Here is a 23,673-nt window from a genome sequence, read left to right as displayed (position 1 = left end):
GTTTTTGTGCTATCTTGCACTAAGGGTTATATTTACTAAAGTGCGGGTTTAGAGAAGTGGTGGTGTTGCCCGTAGCAACTAATCAGATTCTACTGAAATTGGAGGGAGGTGGGCTCAGAGGAAATTTGAGGAAAAATGACTTCACAGAAAGGGTAGTGGATAAGTGGAATAGCCTCCCATCAGATGTGGTTGAAGCTAAAACGGTGGAACAATTTAAACACGCTTGGGATAGGCATAAGAATATCCTTAAGAGAGACGCAAGGAGCAAATAGGGTTGACGTTGCCTAAAGGATACATGAAAAGGGGCAGACTAATGGGCCAAGTGGTTCTTATCTGCCGTCAAATTCTATGTTTCTATGGGCGGGATGTACTAAAGGAAAAATGCGGTAAAAACCCTGTTTTCTGGGTTTTTACCGCATTTCCATATTTACTAAGCCCCGCCCACCCTTTTTTCGGTGCGGAGGGCTTCTTACCGGACCTTGCACCCGACGCTTCGCCACCGCCCCACCGTCGCCCAATGCTGGCCCTCACTCACCTGCTGTCCATGGTCGCCGGCCCGCGCTCCTCGTGGGTCCTCCGTCTCCTCCTCCTCCTAATCTTCTTCCAGGTGCAGGGAGGAGGAGATGGAGCCCGGGGCTTCCTGCACATGAGACCAGCAGGAAGCTCCCGGGGCTTGGAGGGGACGGGGTCCCACGGAGACCCCGTCACCAGGCATCGGCTGTTTCGCAAAGGGCAGCTCTTATCGCAAGAGCTGTCCTTTGCGATACTAATCGCATATGTTAGTACATATGCGATTAGCAAGGTTGCAGTGACTGGCGGAATGATCACCGCAACCTTAGTACATCCCGCCCTATGTTACTTATCATTTATCTAGCAGCTTCTAGAAGATAATAGCTAGAATCTGATTGGTTGATATGGGTAACGCCTCCATTTCTATAAACCTGCACTTTAGTAAATATACCCCTAAGTTTCTCATTTCCCGGTACTAGCAAGTTCAGACCCTGTGTGGTACAGTATATGTACTGTCCGTCTGGTAAGCGATAGGGCTGTCGTGGTGTTTTGCAATAACACGTAAACACTAGAAAAAAAAAAAACTTGTGACACTGTTGGGTTTTCATTTTGGATGAGAGTTATGTTCCAAACCACACATGCCACCGGCTGGCCGAGCTGTTATGTCCTGACATCCGCAATGTAAACTTAGGCTGTCTGTGTGTCTGAGGTGAAGACCTTGCAGGATTGTCTGTCTGTGAATGTCTCAAAGCAGAGTGTTCCAGGGCCTTCTGCGCTGGCAGACAACGGAGGTCTGAGCACTCTTTTTCCACATCTATCCAGAATGCGGCTTGTAGACAGAACATTGCATAAATGCTGCTTTTTCAAGTAATTTCACAGTCTAATTCAGAGATGCCAACTCATGGGTTCTGATCTCCGAAGATAAACAAGAGTTGTAATGATCTGATACCAACATTCTCAAGGGACAGTACAGAATGGATTCCTTGATACCAAGTTTTGACTTGATGAGATACAGAAAACTTTACCCCTTTCATTGCTTGAGAACTTTTCATTCAGCTTAAACTTTAAAGTGTACTTGTCCTGTATTCTTTAAAATACCACATAGCTCACCCCTTTGCCACATATTGTATGCCTACCGTAGGGAATAAACTAGTGTTGGTATGCAGCGCTGTGGAATTTTGTCAAGGAACATCCCAAAACTGTGTCCCACCCCTTTTATCCCATTTGAAAAAAAAAATCACACTCTTTCAAAATGGCCGACACCGATAGGCCAGTCAAAAAAATCCAGAGCGGATGGCCGTAGCCATGGCATTCCGTTTCAGTCCCTCACAGGACAGGAGTTGAAAGTTAATGACAGGTAATGCTTTCTCGTATGAAGAAGTAATTGTGTGAAATCACTGTGCTCAGGTAAGCGGTGTTTCCCCTATCAGGAGGCGAGCTAGCCCAATAAGATTTAATAGAAAGAGCTCTGTTATATCCAGTCAATAGTGAATTCTCATCTTACCATAAAAAAAGGCATAAAATTCACATTGGTAAACACAAAAAAGTTAAAAATGAAACTACTTCAGATAAAGGATGGCCATTAACCATCGATGACTAGAAAACATCAATAGTTGCCCGCCGATGGCAGATTGTTTTACCATTGATGGTAGCTGTGGACCCGATCCCCTCCTCACACACACACACACTTACAGTGCAGGTCTACTGGCAAGAGCCATCAATGGTGCGCCACTGCACATGTTCATATCATCGATGGCTCCATCCGTATTTTACATCCATCACAAACATCGATGGAGGGCGCACCGATGACCATCCCTACTCTAGATGGAAAACTTGCTTGGTATTAAAGGGTAGAGGCATGAAGAAGTTAAAATATTTCAATCTCTTCCTGCCATGAGCTCCCTCCTATATTGCCGTAGGCTTTGTTTAAATTAGTTGTGGGTGTAGGCTGTCATGTGGCCCGACGATAATGTAATCTTATGGAATCATTCAGGAACATACATGGCATATTCCTATATATTCTGTTCAAAACTTAGTATAACATGTAATTGTGTATAAGTACACTTCTGTAGGCCATTTCTAGTTAAATGTGGAAACACACCCAGAGGATCTGTTTTGCAAATAGAATTACTAATCATTGGCAAACCGCTCAAGATTTGAACTTTAAGAGGCGGGACCTCCGCACGGCCTAAATGTGCCACGCCTATCATTAAAGGGGCATGGTCTATCGACACGCCCTCATTCACATCTTTCAGAGGCGAGGCCAAGCACTCTCTGAGATGCTGGACTGCCCCCGGGCTCCCCCTACACTGTGAAGAGATGGCGCGTACATGCGCAACGGCATCTGTTCTACCGCGGTTTATAGCAGAGCAGTGGTGTGTGCTCCCCCCCACTGCAGAACACTGCGGTTGTGGTCCGCAAATGGGACAGAGGGACAGTCTCCCCCAAAAAACGGAACTGTCTGATGAATGAGGGACAGTTGGGAGGTATGCATTGGTTAGAGTGTATCTAAATGGAGACTTCATCATCTTCAGTTTTCACAATGCATTTTCAACATAAGATGAATGAGATCATGCAGTACTTTGCAAATGACAGGACCCCGCCACTTTGTCATCAGCCGTTTGAACTATCATAATCAGGTGTATGTAATAGCCAAATTAATCCTGAGGATATGACATGGCGGTGGGAGCTAGGTGTATTATGTGCCGCTGATAATTTTCCAACAAGCTGAGATATCTCTATCTATCTATCAATCTGAATCGTAAGTTTATTTGTAGTGGGAGCAACACTGCAGAAATACCATTGATGTTTTAATGATAGATAGATAGATAGATAGATAATATATCTGTAATAACTAGACTGTTTATGTTTACTTTGGGAGTAAAGATGCTTGAGTTACAGTGCTTAGCTTGTGGTCTTCTAGGTAACAGAAAATATTGAACAGATTCTTAAAAAGCACATTTGATTTTATTTGAGGTGGGGGGTGGGGGTTATCTACCATTCCGGTTCACATTGCTATTCAACAATTGTATACTGAGCCAAAAAAATGGGGAGCCTCCGAAGGTTAGGAGGTCCTGAATATGTCTGGTGGAACCCGGTTTAGCATGATATAAGGCCTGTTTCAGTTTCGGTAATAATAAGAAATAAGTAGGCCCTCAGTCACAGTGCATTCTATAAAGGTAAGACATTAATAGGTGCACACAAACCAATTTAATTAAAAACTCCATGTAAATTGCGATAAATAAAAAAAGGACCCCTTACTGTTGTGTAAGGCATAAACTAGTGTCAAATGTGCATAATTAAATGAAAATATTACCTGCAAAATGAATCCTATGTGAATAAAAGGAGTATACTTAAGTTAAGTTTTTACTGTTACAAAGATGCACATTTATGTCTCAGATCACACATTTGGGAACCACTGTCTGTGCGGAAATCTTATGCAATCAGAAAATTTGGTGATCCCCCATAAATGTACAAAGCCAAATAAATAGGCTCCATCCTGCAAACTAAAATGCACTGCACCTGGTTTCTAGGTAATCCCCTGTTTCATTTGTCTTTGTAAGAAAGTGAATTGTTCAAATTCTTGTTGCAAACATGTCATACCACTTAGATATGTTATCTGAAAAACAACCTCTGTAAATAAAGTTCCCAGATAACTCTGTCTATGATTTATCTGCTCCTCTGCCAATCAGACTGCACCAATTGCCTGCACACTGTCTAGCCTATGCACCCACCGGGAACTAGAGACATCTCCAAGCCAATCACGGGGAGATGTATCAAGCCTTGGAGAGAGACAAAATGGAGAAGTTGCCCAAAGCAACCAATCAGCTTCTAACTGACGCTTCAAATGCCGTGCTAGATAATGACAGAAGCCGACTGGTTGCTTTGGACAACTTCTCTACTTTGTCTCTTTCTCTGAGATGGAGATTTATCAAAGCTTAGAGAAAGATAAAATGGAGAGAGATTAAGGACCTCATTCAGAGTCGGTTGTTGCGGCCGCTTGGTCATACGCCACCGATGTTCGCTAAACTGCGCATGCGTCAAATTCGCAATGCGCGTGCGCAAACTAGCTATTACGATCAGAAATTGCTCTGTCCTTGAACACAGCCAGGTCGTTAGTTTGAGTGACAGGATGAGGCGTTTGTGGGTGGTAACAGGGGAAGGTGCTTGTGAACGGGGGAGTGGAGATCCGAATGCAGGCGTGCCTGACTATGCAAACGGCGTTTTATGGGAGTGCATAATTAACTAAGTAATGTCATGGTACATGTGACATGGGAGGTTTTTACACTGACTTGATCGTAGTGCTTAAGAGAGGGTATGGTCAACCTTAAGCTCTACGAGCAGCTCCGATGGTTCCCGATGGTCTCGATTAATCCTTATATGCCCGGAGATGACGTGTAAAGCGAACGAGAAGGGGGCGGCAGCATCCTCCCCTCGCTCGTCCAGCTAACGATCCCATCTTAACAACGCAACTTGCGAGCGCGTCATTTGCATATCCAGCCCCTTTTACCTTGCGACCGTGCGGCCGCAACGACCGACTCTGAATGAGGTCCTAAGTACCAACCAATCAGCTCCTGTCTTTTTTCAAACACAGCCTGTAAAATACCGATTCATCAGCCACTGCACTACTGAGAGCCAGCTCCCACTGTCTGCACAAGCCTGCCCAGGTATGCCAGCTGCGTGGCACTGCTGTGACCAGCATTGGCACTTGGAGCCTCTGTTAGACTCCAGCTACTGCAGCGTACAAAGGAAAATAGTACCCTTGAGCACAATTCACTATTCTCCCAATGCTGAAAGCCATTACTACAGCCTGTAAGGGTCCACTCTACCTACAGTATATGGCACTACTGGTCTCGGTGGGTCATTGAAACAGCAGCGTTACCGAGAAACCGCGGACATACACCATTCATATTGCGGTGAGATCATGCTCATATTACACCACAGGCACTAGCAGTTGATTTCGTTACTTGAGGATCCACTGATGTGGACACGGTTTCATTGCTGGATTACCTTTACTACCTGGCTGTGTAGAGACTGACAGCAACATCTGAGAGTTTCCACAGCCTCTAGCACAGTGATTCCCAACCTCGGTCCTCAAAGCACACTACCAGTCCTGGTTTTAGTGATATCCATGATTGTGCACAGACTGTTAAATCAATATAACTGAGGTACTAATTAAGTCACTTGTGCTCAAGTATGGCTATCCCTAAAACCTGGACTGTTAGTGTGCCTTGAGGACAGTGGTTGGGAACCCCTGCTCTAGCAGGATCATAAATCATTTCTATTATGCAACTCTGGGCCTGATTCAGAGCCGGACGCTCTTTGAGAGCGCTTGCTCTGAATCAGGGCGTCACTGTTTTTTTTTAAAGACGGCCTCCTGGCCGCTTGCTAAGCTGTGGGTGACCACCCACAGCTTTAGCGAGTGGCCAGGTGATGGTCGCGATGGTCACGACCATCGCGAACATCGGGGCTTGCGACGAGACCCTTGTGGTAGAGTCTCATTCCCGCAAGCCCCAGTGAGCTATTGGCTCTAATAGAACCGGAAGCTCACCCACTGACATCACTCGTGATGTCAGTGGGGCCGCCCCCAAACGGCAGGCGTTTGGCCAGCCACCCCCCCTGCCCGCCTACAAAATGGGGCAAGCTGTCAATGACAATCGACAGCTGCCCCGCTTTGGTGCAAGACCCGTAGTGACGGAGCACCCGTCGTTGGCCGGGTCTCGCACATGCGCACGCCGGAATCAGGCCCTCTGTAACAAGCTGACAGCTACTGTGACACATTAATATAATTGTGCAGTTGGGGACTCTGGTACCTTTATCAAGTTGAGATTTAAGGAATCTATATGCTGCAATTGTATTCATTATAAAGTCGGTTCTTATAAATCACATTTTTTAAGTACATGTTAATTGCTGAATTGTTTTATGCTCCACTCCCAGGAGATTTATTGTTTGTTTGAATGTAATAAATGTGCGATATTATATTTTTAGAGTATAAGGGCGGGATGTACTAAGCATCGCATTAGCGATGCGGTACATGCCCCCCTGTCTTCAGGTACATACAGCGGTATGTACCAAGAATAACGCAAAGGACAGCTCTCCCGATAAGAGCTGTCCTTTGCGATGGCTCCAGACAAAGGGACTTCCAGGTTTAACACCCAGAAGTCTCCTCTGGTGTCGGGGGCTCATGGGAGGGGTCCGATCCGATCCAAGGGGGAGCGTCCCGATAGATGCCCATAGGCATCTATTGGTGAACGCCACCTGAATGTGGCGTTACCCATCGGGATGAATCTGTGCTTAATACATTTGGGGAAAGCAAACGGCTTTTCCACATTTAGTACATCCTGACCTTAATGTGTTATTTTTGTGCATTTATGCGCCAGCGGTGCTTCTATACAGCCTGTAAAATGACAGGCAATCTCTCTCCAAGCTTTGATATATCTCCCCCCAAGGCTTGATACATCTCTCCCTCGATGAGATCATTATTGTATTCACTAGCGGCATTGCGGAGACATGAGGTACAATGGTGCGTCTATAATGGATGCACCCATTTCAGTTACTTGCCTCCTGCCCTTCCTGCTGCTCTCTTTGGTCATATGGCACTGGCACCAAATTTCTGAAGTAATCACCAGAATTATGGTGCCATATTTCGGAAGATAATACTGGATTACTGCGCAAATGCAGAGTATTCGCTGCATTCTGGGTATGTACCAGTGGCCATTTTTTTTGTTTTGCCAGATAGGTGGGGGCCCATGGGCATCTCCACACGAGCCCCCTCGAGTGCCGGACTATAGATAGATAGTAAAAAGGTCGACAATGTCTAGATAGACACCAGATGTTAGACAGTCAATAGGTCGACTGGGACAAAAGGTCGATAGGGACATAAGTTTGCCTGTCCAGCCGATGTAGGATTTTGGAGAGGTAAGTATTAAAAAGTATGGTTGCAGGGTGTGCGGTGTGGGCCCCCCTGTTCCCAGGGGCCCATGTGCCCGCACACCCTGCACCCATTATAGATATTCCCCTGGCTTTTGGCAATGGAAAGGCCAGACACACATGAATAATGAATGAATAAAATTCAGCACACATAATGGCTCCACTATATGGCGGGGTAACTTTTTTTCTTTTTTTTTTTTAATTCTGACAATCTCATTCACATTTGCAACGAACTGAAAAAAATCTCAAGTTCCACTCTCCATTAGACTATTTAGGTTTCCATTTCTTTTTTTTTTTTTACAGAATTTACAGTAAAAAATGTTCAGAGTTTTGCGAATGACTGGCAAGAACAAGTTTTCTGGGTCATGTGATTACCGTGGTCCATTTAGCATTGCTGGATTGTTTATCCTTCACCAAATTCTTTCCCACTGTAAAAAGGTGCTTTTAAATGCCACATTCCAGCACGGGTGCCAATAAGTCACTGGAGCATATTTTCCCACAAGAACTGATACGCTGCACAGAACTCGCCCTATTCCAAACTTCTGGTATGTTCAAGCCTACGTCAAAAGCAGGACTGTCAGAGGGTGGTTACAGGGTGAACTGGCATTATCTTACTGTCAGCTCTGTTACCGCAAAAGCGTGAGCTGCTCTTTTCAAAAAGACCCAGGATGCCTGCGCTAGAGTTAGACGGACGTGCAGATACGCATGTAACAATTCACATATGCAGTCCTGTATGGTACATAACGCTGATGCAACAGACAAATCAACAGACAAAGCCAGCAGTGACAAGTGCTGTGTTACATTAGGGAGTACGGTACATATGGATTTATCTACCAGCCATGAAAATTGTAATGGAAAGAACTTGCATATTTGTACTGATTCTGAATTGCAAGCTGCTGCCACTGCTTTAGGGGTTAAGGGGGGAGATGTATGAAGCGGTGAAGCGGTATCAGCGCACGTTATGTGCGCAGATACCGCTTCTCCCTGATGTATGATCGGGGGTTTGGCGGTAAATGACATATGCCCCCCTGTCATTTATCAGCGCTGCTATCTACGAGATAGCAGCGCTGATAGCCTGGGCAATGTATGAACGCTCAGTTCGTCTGACCGTTCCGGCCGTTGCAGCTGTCGCTATCGACAGCTACAGCCTGGCGATGCCCTATCCCCACAGCAGGGGGAAGCCGGGTCCAAGGCTGCACAGGGGATGTCGCGATACTTACGAGCTCCCGCGCATGCTGAGTGGAGCCGGACGGGACTGAGACACCGCACATCAGCATTAGGCTGATGCGCTGTGGTCTCTAGCTGGGATCGCCGGAGAGGGGGGGAGTTATCACACCCCCGCTCCGGCCAATGAGATGTTTATACAGCTCATCTGTTAGTGCTTCCTGCTTCGCCTCGGCAAATAATATAGCGGTAGGCGGAGCAGCAGGGACCGAAGTCAGATCAGGTGAGCGTGTGACGTGGGATGAGTGATCTCTGCGTGCGTGCGTGCGATGGTAGGAAGTAGGCTGCTCCTATGAGTCAGTGCACACTATTACTGTACTGCTTGTGGGGAGGCAATCGGGAAGCCGACTGCCTAAATACCGGCAGCCGGCTTCCCGACTGCCATTTCCCGGCAAGGGTGAAATGCCGGGTGTCTAGATGTAGACGCCCGCATTTCCCCGACGCCGGGAGACCGGCGCCCGGCATCCCGATCGTAGGGATGCCGGGCGCCGCGAGCGGACAGATGCGGGGGGAGAGGGTTAGGTTTAGGGCTCCCGGGAGGGACTTAGGTTTAGGCACCCCCCCGGGAGGGTTAGGCTAGGGGGAGGGAGGGTTAGGGTTAGGCACCCCCGGGGGGACTTAGGGTTAGGCACCCCCCCGGGGGACTTAGGTTTAGGCAGCGGGGAAGAGGGTGATTAGGGTTAGGCACTTGGGGGGGAAGTTAGGGTTAGGCACCCCTAAGGAGGGTTAGGGTTAGGGGGGTTAGGTTAGGTTGGTAAATACTTACCTATCCACGATCGGGATTTCCAGCGCTGTCGGGCTTCCCTTGCGTCACACTCTGCTCCTGTCGGGCATGCGGCCGGCGGTATTTCATACCAATTCCCTGCTTGTGTGACATACCAGAGCTGCCTGCAGTCACCCATTAGCACATCTTGTAACGGGCTGTTGGGGAATTATGGGGGGGGGGCACCTGTCATCTCCTGTGTGTGCATGTCCCTTAAGCTGGGTACACACTGTGTCACAGTCGATTCACTGACACAGCTGACGGCATGGCCTCCAACTGATGTTATAAATATCCAACTGGGCCTTGGCAGAAAAAAGGTTCCCCACCCCTGACCTAGGGATACCTGCATGTGCTATATTATACTGTACTACTGTATGTAACACTTTTTCATCATATTTTTTAAAACAAATAATAAAAAAACCTCATAAAAAATGTATGTGTAAAACTAGACTGTAGCAATATGAGTATTGGGGTTAATGTAACTAATCTCTGTAGTTCAGTAGTTATGTTACACATACTGTGTGAAGAAGAGACGAGCGCTAATGACTAAAAATGACTGTATTGAGATGATGAATGTCTGTCTCATTTACTGGACAGGAGACCTGGTTATTTCCAAATTAGTCATCTATGTCCTGTTTCTAATAAACTATATATTTTTTTTAATGTTTTCCTTTTTCTGAATAAATGTAGTCGCCCCAATACTGAGACACATACCTTAGTAATTACCATTATAGGGCAGATGTACTGTTAATTGCAATTTTCATGCGACGATTATCGCTTTTGGATTCAAACTGAAACAGTGTATGTTCATGCAATAATACGTAGAAAGGTCGAAAAATACCATGAAAACCATCTCTAGCAAAGGTGATTCCCATGTAATAAACATAAGTCATTTATAAACTATGTCAAAGTCGTTATTTGGAAAAACAAATTATGGACATGGTACAGAACTATTTTATGGCAGCAGCTGGGGACAATAATACACAAAGTGTAAATGTGTGAAAATAGACTGACTTATAGCGCGGGATACACGGCGCATCGCATTCTGCAAGCGATGTATCCCGCCACTTATCACATGCTTAATGACGTAAATAACGGCGGTATGCTTGAAGAAAATCACAAAGGACAGCTCTGCCAGTAAGAGCTGGCCTTTGTGATAGGATTCCCGGGTTTAGGACCCACATCGAGTGACCCACGTGTCGCGGGGAGTGCTGGGAGATATCTGACGGGATCCCTCTAAGGGGGAATGGCGAGTAGAAGCCTATAGGTTTCTATAGGGTAGCGTCATCTAAAGATGTCAATGCCCACCGCAACCAATATACAGTCCAGCGCTTGGTGCGTATGCGGTAAGCGGCCAACTTGGCTACAACTATTAGCCCAATGCTCTTAAACATGCTGTATATCTACAGTTTGCATAGAGTTTGTATAAAGTCCATGCTTGTGTTATGTGGATGACAACCAGGTCCACGGCCGGCGGCCACGGTGCTAGTTACATGGTCACCAGGGGCGCAGTGGGGAATGGGAGCGGGTACTAATTAATCAGGCTTGTTTGAGGGGCCCGGGGTCTTCCTCTCCCCCCCCCTCCCTCTTACTTGTCAGCAGGCTGTGTCCACAGCCCAGCACATGCTGCTGTGTGCTGGGCTGCAGTGTGTCCAAGGAGGCTGCTGCCATGCCTTGCACAATAAGGCAACTCCCCGAAAGTACCAACCAATCAGCTCCTGTCACTTCACAGGCTACCACATTTATCAATGAGTTTTATCATTCACAACAAGTGATAAAACTTGTTGCATATGATAAATGGTGCTCCAGCCAATCAGTGCCCAACTGTCATTTTTCAAGCAAATAACAGTTGGGAGCCGATTGGCTGGAGCAGAATAATCATATGCAACGAGTTTTATCACTTGTTGTGAATGATAAAACTCATTGATAAATGAGGCCCAGTATTTGCAAAAATGACAGTTAGGAGCTGAATGTTTGGTAATTTTTCTCCATCCACTTTATGTCTCTCCAAGGCTTAGTACATAGACTACATTATGAGAAACTCAACTTTTGGGCATATGGATGAAAAGGCGCAGCCCGTACTTTAAATAAGTTTTGCTTTCAAAAAATTAAATCTTCATCCGTTTCCCATTGCTACAACTTGACAAGTAGAAGAACATTTATATACATTTATTCAATAAACACAATCTTAAAACTTCAACTTTTTCAACCTCATCTTTTCATGTTAAAAATTAAATACATTAATATTCATGAAAATACATTGTTATTATGTTGAATGACAAGCCACACCATTTTGAAATACATTAAACACTCACTGCCAATGCAATGAGGGGCAAAAGTTTTAACGCAATGTTAGTATACAGCTTTAATATTAACAAATGTATGTTCTAGGTGGTAAATTGAGCTGGTAAATTGAATTTAGCCCATTGTGGGGTTAATGTCTCAAATCTTTCCAAAGAGGACAAGTAGAGAAGGTTCCGATAGCAACAAATTAGCTTATAGCTATCATTGATCTAGTACAGTCTATAGAACGATAGGTATAATCTGATTGGCCACTAAGGACACCTTTTCCACGAGTCCTCATTAGAAGGTTTGATGCATCTCCCCATGTCTATTATAATTTATACAACGGAAATGATAAACCATAAAACGTACCACCGATGTAAGTGCCATCTGAAAACTGTAGATCCTTGCAAGGCCAAAGTCTGCCAACTTTATCTGTCCATTGCTGGTGACCAGAATGTTCTGAGGCTTGAGGTCACGATGTACCACTCTGTGCGAATGGAGAAAGTCCAACCCTTGGAGAAGCTGGTGCATCATATCCTAATAACAGACAAGAGAAGGGGATTCCCAATTATTACTGCAATTCCATGTTTAATCGCTGAAGAACCTAAAGAGATAGGAAACACTTATCTCAAGGCAACCGAGGGATTGGACGTAGTTTGTCGGGTCATGTGACGCTCACATCCAATCCCAAGATGACCTCTTCAGCAACAGTATGACCCGCTCTCTCAAGTCATGGCAATAACTGCTGTGATGCAAATACCATTTTCTGATCATCTAAATTGCCCCTATTGAATGCACACAGTGGAGGCAGCCATTTTGTGGTCTGGACCAATATCTTATGAAATTGCTGCCTATCAATTCATTTGTATCTAGTGGTATCACGGCTTCCTAGTTTATCGGTAAGTTGCACTCCTATGCATACTGGTTCAGCTCACCAAATGGCAGCCTCATTGTTATACCAACAAGAGATGTCATTTAAAAGCAATGATACTCCACAAAAAGAATCTCTTAATTCACAGAAAGGTGCCTGTCAATATGTGTGTGCGCACTGGGATCTCCCCTCCAGGATCTGTGTGAATCATTAATGAATTGTTACACACCACAACTGTTCAGAACATGAAAAGGAAACCGTTTTACTCTTTGTATGTGTCACGTTTACATGATGAGAGAGGAGCTGTAATGAGACTTTTGGTCACACTGTGTAACCTGTACTGGAAGGATGACAGATACAAGATAATTGGTTACTGTGAGGTGCTGCATCTTTTTTCCACCCAACTGTGCACCAGTCTTTTTTTTTTTTTTTTTAATTCTTTTGGTGCTCAGGCAGAGTGGTATGTAGGCAAGCTTGCAGGGCATTTCTTGTGTGAATTTACTCTGTGCATACTGTATATAAAAAATTGTCGAACGCAAGTACAAGGGAAGCAGAGTCGGGCGCACATCAATGGTATCTACACTTATGCCTGGAGAGTCAGAATTGGGGTGTGATGAGGCTTATTTTGTACAGGGTGTATTGACACAACAGCAGGCTGCAGGGACCTGGATGTAAGTGAAAATATGCCGTTATTGAGGTGCTTCAGTGGATCATCTTGGTGGCAGGTCCCAGCCGTAGTTGCCACTGAGACACTGCATCATGACTTGATGAATGTGTTGCAGGCAGCTGGAATCCTGTCTTGTCTGTATGCAGCTCATTGCTGCATTCCTGCCTGTTTGGTAATTAGGGAGTTTACCTGTCTGCCATGTTGTTCCTTTCACATCTCGACCTGCACCTCAGACCTCAAGGCTGCACCTCGGTTCTCAAGGCTGCATCGTGTTGTTCCAGTAGCACCTCAGCCCTCAAGGCCGCTCCATCTTGTTTCTGTCACACCATGGCCCTCAAGGCCACTCCATCTTGTTCCTGTCACACCTCAGTCCTCAAGGCCACTCTGTCCTGTTCCTGTCTCATCACAGCCCTCAAGGCCCATCCATCTTGTTCCTGTCACACCTCGGCCCTCAAGGCCGCTCCATCTTGTTCCTGTCGACCCTGGCTCTCAAGGCTGCATCGTGTTGTTCCAGTTGAACCTCGGCCCTCAAGGCCGCTCCGTGCTGTTCCTGTCGCACCTAGGCCCGCAAGGCCGCACCTTGTACTTAGTCTGTCACTTCAGCCAGTGGTACTAACACAAAATTGTGCAATGCCTATTAAGTCCTTTTCTGTATCTTGTCTGTCTAGTCCTTGTCTCTTATCCTGCAATTTCTCAGTCCTGGTCACTCTTACCTTGCAGCTAGTATTCATTGTCTAGGCACTCCTTGTCTGGTGACCTAGCTGCACCGTAGTCCCGAGACGAACCTGAGACCATATTCATCTGCCGCTGCTAGCGTACCATGTCCTTATATCTGTACAAGTACCATTCTCCTGCAGCCTCACTCCAGTTAGTTCCTGTGGTGGAAGGACTGCCACTCCTCAACGCTGTCTAGTTTTCGGTCAGCAGCCCTGCGGTCTCATAACCGTGTGAGAACCATAACACCATGTCCATCTAAGACAGTAATTAGTAACAGGTGGCCTGAGAACTGCATACAGCCACCAAGCATTTCCCTGCGGTCCTCAGCCCATTCATACCCCTTCACTGCCACCCTAATTCTATACTTAATGTCCCACCAAATTTACATGAGGGTCACCTCTTACTGACCACCAACATTGTGCTGCAACATCACATAATCTATTGGAACAGGTTTTACTTAGGCCATACATGGATTTATACATTATAATTGATTTTTATAAAAAGTTGATAACTTTAACAACTAACTTTTGTTTACATTTATAGCAACATCTATTTCCTAACCAATGAAGAATCTGTTTAATTGGAGACGGACACATACACACACAACTTCATAAGCGGCTGCATCCAGTGATTACTTTCACATTACGCATGTGTTCCAAGCTGTGTCTCTGCAAACTTATACAAGTTCCAGGGCTGTTTCCCTGTGGGCCACTAAATGGGAGTTTCTGTGTGGCAACTAGGCAGCAACAATGCAAACGCACACTACAGAACCGTCTCGTGTGTGTGTGTCGGGCTGCGTTGTTGGCGTGTTACCAGAGTTGCTCACTATTACACGGGCATTCTGGACATCTTGCAACTAGCATGGGATAGGTATAAGTGCCGGAGATAATGATGGCAGCTGCTCTCGCATACGGGAAAAAGTGGGGACATGTGTATACTAAAATCAGCATTCCGTTTGCAATCCATTCACATCCAGAATGCGGCGGCGTGCGGACCTGCCTGCAACACGGAATTAGCGCTTGCAAGCGGGTCGAAGGTCCTCCACTGCGCATGCGCCACCTCCGGCGTGCGCGAGACCCGTCCAGCGACGGCAGCTCCGTCGCTACGGGTCTCGCTACAAGACGGCGCGGCTGTCGATGGTGAGTGACAGCTCGCCCCGTTTTGTAGGCGGGAGGGGGGGTGGCTGCACAAACGCAGGCGTTCCCTTAGGAACACCTGGCGTTTGTGGGCAGCCCTACTGACATCACTAGTGACGTCAGTAGAGGACTCCCTGCTCTATTAGACATCTATTAGAGCAGGAAGTCCACTCGGGCTTGCGGGAGCTGAGACCCTACCACAGGGTCTCGTCGCAAGCCCGATGGTCGCGATAATCGCGACGGACTCCAGGCCACTCGCACAAGCTGTGGGTGGTCACCCACAGCTTTGCGAGCGGGTTGGAGAAAAAAAAACGCCCATCAGACCTGCGAGCTTCCTCCGGCAGCGAGCGGGTCTGAATCAGGCCCCTAGGCCCTTGGTCTGCAGCCTGTTTGAGGGTGAAATGCATTAATGCTCACATTTATAATGCGATGATTAACTGGCGTCATTGCCTACTTACCTGAGGGATCTTCCGCCAGTGTGCACCATGTTCTTATTGTCGGGACAGCTCCGCGATACCCAGATGTCCCGGCAACATCTTTCCTTCCGGGTTTATGACCTGGCTGTAGTATGTGCATGCTGCACTTCACTAGTGACCACTATCGGGAAGCCCCTAGGCTTCTCTAGGCAACGCCATCTATAGAAAAGCTTCAGAAAGTCATGCTTTCCGTAGCTTGCGGATCTCTGATATGCATATTGAGAATGCGGTACACCTCAGAATACGGCAGTTTGACAGCATTTTTGAGGATAGTGCATCCCGTACTGGGGGCCAGATTCAGCAGTGCAGGCATTGGAGCAAACATCCTGGCTTCGCAGGCTGACAGGACCCGGCCAGGCTGCAGTAAGCTACAGCTACCTGCCTGCATTGGTGATCCCGGATCGAAGATGCAGCAAAGAGGTGTCAGACACTTCCAGCTGCATTTGCATTCCTGCAGGACGGAATTGCAAAACCACTTGTGTGCGGCTTTGTAATTCCATCCTCTGTTTTATCAGGCCCTGAATCTCATACTGGAGGGGAGATATATCAAAGCTTCTCACTGTCATTTCATGGACTGTGCTAAATATAGTAAATGACACTTACAAGCTGATGGTTTGCTTTGGGCAACGTCTCTACATTATCTCTCTCCAAGGCTTGATACATTCCCCCCTATGCATTTCAACCATACAAACACTAATAAACCCTGTGTGTAATGTTTGGAGGTATATTTACCCAAAATGTGCCCCTGCCATGTCACCCTGGCTATAAATGGAAGCAGAATTCGTTTTTGTTAAATGAACATCAAGTGTCCTCAGCAAGTTGTCCTTCTAGACCCAGCACAAGGCATCCATAAATGAACGGCCGGCAGCTGAAGGAAACGGAACATCACTCATCGAGTGGGTACTCGGGAGGGACAGCAATGTGGCAGATGTTGATAACTGAAGCTGCGGGCAGGCAGGAAAGGTACGTTAGCGTGGGGCTCACTTCTAGGGGCTCTCTTTTCCTGCAGCTGTCCATGGATAGCAACTATTTGTCTCTACTTGTTTGGCCTCAGAGATAATGCCTGGAACAGCCCAAGCCCTTTAACGGTCATTTCCTCTCTGGTGGAACTTGCATGACAGCATGTGACAAGCAGAAATTAATGGGGACGCTGCTGTGCCAACAGCCTTGAAAAGCTTTGACACTGAATGCGGGCTGCCTGCTTGGCCACCTAACCAAGACCTCACATAAAACAGGGGCCCACAGCGCTATACACTGACAAGCCAGCTGCTTGCTGATTACAGAGATAAAACAATGCCTGGCAGCCCCAGAGGGAAAGGTTTAGCAAGTGCTCCAAAGCAAAGTTGTTTTAACCCATTTGTAGTTACTGGAGACCCTTAAGCGTCACAAAGCAGAGTTTAGAAATACACAAAGCCATACGGAAAATGCTGTTAGATGCAGTCTCTGCTTAGAGGCCGATGTGTCATAAAATATTTTCCCCTAGCGACTGTAAAGCTTCTGATGTGACTTCCAGTTAAGGGCTTGTGAAGACATTGTACACTGTTTGTCTGAGGTGCGAAAGCTGGACGAGAACTCACGCTAGCAATTTACCCCTCTACGTTTATATGAATAAGAGTTTTCAAGATAATACAATCCGCCAAGGGTCAATTTGTCAACATTCAGTAGGCCGACACCAGAATATCGACATTCAGAATGTCAACACGGTAATTAGGTAGAGAATATGTTGACATGCATTTAGGCCGACGTGGTTAAAATGCCGACACGTTCAGAATTTTTATATTCGCCATGTTGACACCAAAATATCAACATATGTTTTTTTTATTAATTTTTAGGGTTAGGGTTAGTTTTAGGGTTAGGCTAAAATAACCAAAAAACCATATGTCAACATGTTTGGTGTCAACATAACCATGTTGACCTTAATACATCTCTGCATAATGATTGTCTATCCTAATCACCATTTTGACATTCTGGCTGTCGATATTTAGAACGTGTCAACAGTCGGAATATCTGCCTTCTGAATGTCGACAAGTCATACCACACCCTCGCCAAGATGGATGTTCGGATCAGCAATGGTCAGTACAATTAGAACATTGCTACTTTGTGAAATTAGCTTTATGAGGTATGTTCTTGACCACTAGACCATGAACCAGTTTAAAAGTACAGAAGAGGTTACTAGGATTAGAAATATGGAATCTAGTGATGTAACTTTACTTACACAAGTATTCTTGACCACCAATGTATTGCTCATAGAGGATTAGGGGGGAGATTTAATAAAGCTTGGAGAGAAAATTGTGAGAGATAAAGTACCAACCAATCAGCTCCTCTCATTTTTCAAACACAGACAGTAAAGTGACAGTTATGAGCTGATTGGTTGGTACTTTATCTCTCACAATTTTATCTCTCTCCAAGCTTAGTTTTATTTACACTGTAGTGTTCTTGACCGCTAGATATTGGGCTGCTGTAATCAGCCGGGGGTCATCAGTGTTATATTTCCGCTAGTCATTTTCATTTCAATTGAACCAAACGAGGAGTGATTAGATTGGGTGACAAAATAAATTTTTAACAAAAGAACACCAACGTGGTCTTGTGCATGGACTGGAAACCCAGATCTGATCAGGACTAATTGCATTTGTAGCTCACAGTAAATTAGATTGCTTTACCAACAGCCCTCGGGGTACTGCTCTCTTTTGGGCCGCCCCAGATTGGTGCAGGTTTATCCTATCACAGGTATCCAGTCTTAATGTCGACAGTACATTTTAGTGCTAGATTTAGGGTTAGAATTAGGTTATGTATAGTGTTAGGGTATACATAGTGGGAAAAAAAAAAGAGTGCTATGTCGACCTAATGACTGTCGACTTGTCATATGTCGACATAATGTCCATGTTGACATTCTGAACGTCAAGATAACATACCACACCCCTATCACATGCGCAGCCATGACACAGAACCGAGAAAGTTTGCACTGGTCATTAGGAGGAGGTGTGGCAATCAATAGCATTTCCTGGGTGGATTAGGTGCGCAATTTGGTGAATGAAAGGCTTAGAAGAATGTGGGACTTAGATTCCCCAACATCTCTCAGAAACCAGGAATCAGGTCTCCTGTCTATATTTGGGACACATTTTGCACCTTCGAGACACACTTTTGCATTAATGCACACTGGTTAGTACACTATGGGCCATATTCAATATGGGAGCGAAAAGTCCGTGCTGGACTTTTCGCTCCACATCGGAGGTTAGAGTGGGGATAAAGTATCGGGCGCGGGCCCGCTTATCCCCGTATTCATTTTAAAGGGAGCGAAAACGGGACCCGGCAAAATTGGATCTGCGGAAAAAATAACGGGAATTTTCAGGAAATGTGCCGTGGACCCCCCTAAAGATGTCCAGAGATGGGGGATTACTATGGGTACCCTTATTTTTGCCTGCTGAAGGAAGTCGGGGGTTTGTAATAGCCGCGGCAGGTGCATATTTGCGGCTATGAAGAAGAGGTGAAGAATAGCACTTAGCAATAGTTATTTTTCCCAAAAAGAAATCTATCAAATTTGGGGTACATGAAAATGGGGGTAAGCATTTTTTTAAGTCCCTAAAATGAGTTTTAAAAATTCTGCAAAAATGAACATGCCGCTACTCCCGCAATGAAGAAAACACCTGCCGCATACTTGGCAACCCAATTTTTTTTACCCCCAAAATTAAAGTACATTTTTTGGGGGTGTCCCGATTTTTTTTTTTTTTTACTTTTCTTGACACAGTTTATTTTTAAATGACATTCCCAGGGGTGCAGGCTATTGTTTTTAAGTCAGCACCCCTAGACCCCAATTCTGCACTTTTTTTCGCCACCTATTTCAGTGTTGAAAAGTAATCCCCGTTTTTTTTTTTAAAGACTTTTCGAACCTGTGAAAAGTCTTTAAAATTGAATTCGGGGATAATTGAAATAGGCGAAAATGACGTCATCCCGACATTTCGCTCCAAATTGAATATGGATGTAATAAAATTATTCGCACAAACAAAAGTGACACATTTAATAGACACTCTCAATGTCCCTTCACTTTGATAATTAATTTTATTGTTATATTAATTATTCTGTACATGTGCAGCTTTCGGAACGGAGAAGGTAGCCAATCTCCAATCTGCACCGCAGTGATGTGTGAGTAAATGTGAGGCTTGGGGCACTTTGGGCTTTTTATCTGAAGTAGTCACCTGTCCGTAGCCTCAGCGTTCCAAGCTTGTGTACAGATAAGTACTACTTCATAATATTTCTCACTTATGTTTTACTTTTGGCACTGAATGATGTTTGAGCACCTGTGGCAACTCAAAATAGTTTGCCCATGCCCATCTGTGTTTGTACAGTAGGTCTATATAAGTGAGTGGCAAGGTGCACATTGTCACATAGAGTATACATACAATAAATAATCGTAGGAGGTTTGTCCTATTTTAAACATGATCCTAACCACGCCCCTACATACAGCAAAGATGGGACAAGTTTGCAGCCAGAGTGAAGGGGGAGCTGGGCTCATGTTACATGGCGTAAGATGGGTCAAACTTACTAGTATTATCATAAAGGGCAGATATACTGCTAATCGAATATATATTTTCCAAAAAGACAAACCCAGCTATTATAACTAAATGATGTAGAATAGGTATGTGGAGGTGTAAATGATGTGGGACAGGTATGTGGAGGTGTAAATGATGAGGGACAGGTATGTAGAGGTGTAAATGATGTGGGACAGGTATGTGGAGGTGTAAGTGATGTAGGGCAGGTATGTGGAGGTGTAAATGATGTGGGACAGGTATGTGGAGGTGTAAATGATGTGGGACAGGTATGTGGAGGTGTAAATGATGTGGGACAGGTATGTGGAGGTGTAAATGATGTGGGACAGGTATGTGGAGGTGTAAATGATGTGGGACAGGTACGTGGAGGTGTAAATGATGTGGGACAGGTACGTGGAGGTGTAAATGATGTGGGACAGGTATGAAGAGGTGTAAATTATGTGGGACCAATATGTGGAGGTGTAAATGATGTGAGACACGTATGTGGAGGTGTAAATAATGTGGGACAGGTACGTGGAGGAGTAAATGATGAGGGACAGGTATGTGGAGGCCTAAATGATGTGGGAGAGGTATGTGGAGGTCTAAATGATGTGGGACAGGTATGTGGAGGCCTAAATGATGTGGGACAGGTATGTGGAGCTGTAAATCATGTGGGGACAGGTATGTGGAGGTGTAAATGATGTGGGGCAGGTATGTGGAGCTGTAAATGATGTGGGGACAGGTATGTGGAGCTGTAAATGATGTGGGGACAGGTATGTGGAGGTGTAAATGATGTGGGAGAGGTATGTGGAGGTGTAAATTATGTGGGGTAGGTATGTGGAGGTGTAAATGATGTGGCACAGGTATGTGGAGGTGTAAATGATGTGGGACAGGTACATGGAGATATAATGATGTGGGGCAGATATGTGGAGGTGTAAATGATGTGGGACAGGTATGTGGAAGTGTAAATGATGTGGGACAGGTATGTGGAAGTGTAAATGATGTGAGACAGGTATGTGGAGGTGTAAATAATGTGGGACAGGTACGTGGAGGTGTAAATGATGAGGGACAGGTATGTGGAGGAGTAAATGATGAGGGACAGGTATGTGGAGGCCTAAATGATGTGAGAGAGGTATGTGGAGGTCTAAATGATATGGGACAGGTATGTGGAGGCCTAAATGATGTGGGACAGGTATGTGGAGCTGTAAATGATGTGGGGACAGGTATGTGGAGGTGTAAATGATGTGGGGCAGGTATGTGGAGCTGTAAATGATGTGGGGACAGGTATGTGGAGGTGTAAATGATGTGGGGACAGGTATGTGGAGCTGTAAATGATGTGGGGACAGGTATGTGGAGGTGTAAATGATGTGGGGCAGGTATGTGGAGCTGTAAATGATGTGGGGACAGGTATGTGGAGATGTAAATGATGTGGGGACAGGTATGTGGAAGTGTAAATGATGTGGAAGAGGTATGTGGAGGTGTAAATTATGTGGGGTAGGTATGTGGAGGTGTAAATGATGTGGCACAGGTATGTGGAGGTGTAAATGATGTGGGACAGGTACATGGAGATATAATGATGTGGGGCAGGTATGTGGAGGTGTAAATTATGTGGGACAGGTATGTGGAGGTCTAAATGATGTGGGAGAGGTATGTGGAGGTGTAAATGATGTGGGACAGGTACGTGGAGGTCTAAATGATGTGGGACAGGTATGTGAAGGTGTAAATTATGTGGGACAGGTATATGGAGGTGTAAATGATGTGGGACATGTATGTGGAGGTGTAAATGATGTGGGACAGGTATGTGGAGGTGTAAATGATGTGGGATAGGTACGTGGAGGTGTAAATGCTGTGGGACATGTATGTGGAGGTGTAAATTATGTGGGATAGGTACGTGGAGGTGTAAGTGATGTAGGGCAGGTATGTGGAGGTGTAAATGATGTGGGACATGTATGTGGAGGTGTAAATGATGTGGGACAGGTATGTGGAGGTTTAAATGATGTGGGACAGGTATGTGGAGGTGTAAATGATGTGGGACATGTATGTGGAGGTGTTGTATTGAAGGGAGAGGGGTTTTTGAACTTGCAGATGAGATGGGTAAAAGTGTTTATTCCAACTTTTTACAAGCTTGTATAAAAACATTAAAAAATTACTATACAGATATTTTCTATACCACAAAATGCTGGACAGACTGTAATGCTGAAAAATACTTGCTTGCTATCATTTTTCAACCATTACTAAAAAGTAAAAAATATCTGCCATTTGACATTAAGATCCTCCAGTACTCTCCTTATGGCCACTAACAGCCTCATACAGTCTATGGTCCTATCTCAGCTGTCACTTTAGTTTCCCGACTTTTTCATGCACTTCTCCCAGTCCATTTTTTGTGTTGAAAAGTCACACAACCTCGCCGCGCGCACTGGCAATTGCCATTTTTTAAGTAGATATTGCATTTTTCTGTTGTGCGCATTCACACCATGTATGCCAGTTTCAGGATGCAAGCTCGCTTTGGTCTCCTTCTGAAGGCAGGAGGGTAACACGTGCGGCCTCTGGTAGTGTATCAGGTTGGCCGCTATCACCCTAACTTCTATCTGACAAAGCAGATTGCTGACCGGTTGCTATGGATTAGTGCTCCATACCATTAACTGAACTAATAAACCCCAACATGGAGAAAACAAAAATATACTTATAACCACAGAAAGAGTTTCAACTTGGTACCGAATATATATGGTGAATCTTCCAGTGAATGAACTATTAAGGGAATTCTCATATTTAAGGGGATGGTATATGTAGAAGATACAACATAAAAGCGAAATTGAGACATGTGCCATAAGTATTACTATGTATACTTTTAAAGGAATCGGTATGATTTACTGCCGGACCCATGCCCGGCGGTTGGAATCCCGACAGCGGCATCCCGGCAGAGGAGGAAATCCAGATCGTCCAAGGTAAGTATTCTCTAACCTAATTCTACCCCCTAACTCTAACCCTCCCTTAGGGGTGTCTAACCCTAACCGTCCCCCCAGTGCCTAACCCTAATGGCCCCTCTAAGTGCCTAAACCTAACCCCCCCCCTTCCCCACTGCCTAAACCTAAGTCCCCCGGGGGGGTGCCTAACCCTAAATCCCCCCCGGGGTTGTCTAATGCTAACCCTCCCTTCCCCTAGCCTAAACCTAACCCCCTGTGAACCATAAACCTAGCCCCCCCCCCCCCCGCGGCAATCCGCGCCCGGCGTCCCTTCGATCAGGATGCCAGGTGCCGGTCTCCCGGCGTCAGTAAAATGACAGGCGTCTAGATTTAGACACCTGTGATTTAACCCTCGCCGGGATTAAGCAGTCGGGAAGCCGGCTGTCGGTATTAGGTCTGCCGCCTTACCGACTGCATACCCTTTTAAAATACATTTTTGCTTTAAAAAGAACATGAGAGTTGTAGAAATGGCTTGGGATCCCGGCAGTCAGAATCCTGACGCCGGCATCGCAACAGGGTTAGGATACCGACTGTCAGTTGGTATCCTAACCTTCCCCCTACCCCTCCCTCCCCGGTGCCTAAACCTAACCTTCCCATCCTCGCACCC

General features: G+C 45.6%; 1 protein-coding gene across 1 annotated transcript in view; it reads right to left on the bottom strand.

The window, feature by feature from the left end:
• CDK6 (cyclin dependent kinase 6) overlaps window positions 1-23,673 on the bottom strand; it is a 198,594-nt gene that overhangs the window by 92,501 nt on the left and 82,420 nt on the right. The window contains exon 4 of the mRNA XM_088442192.1: window positions 12,083-12,250. Within this exon, the coding sequence (XP_088298318.1) occupies window positions 12,083-12,250 (168 nt within the window). The remainder of the gene's footprint in view (window positions 1-12,082; window positions 12,251-23,673) is intronic.

The sequence above is a fragment of the Taudactylus pleione genome, unplaced genomic scaffold, assembly GCF_031769625.1.
Source record: "Taudactylus pleione unplaced genomic scaffold, aTauple2 ptg000306l, whole genome shotgun sequence".
NCBI lineage: Eukaryota > Metazoa > Chordata > Amphibia > Anura > Myobatrachidae > Taudactylus > Taudactylus pleione.
Note: the sequence above shows the minus strand (reverse complement) of the source record. Positions and strands in the feature narration are given on the sequence as shown.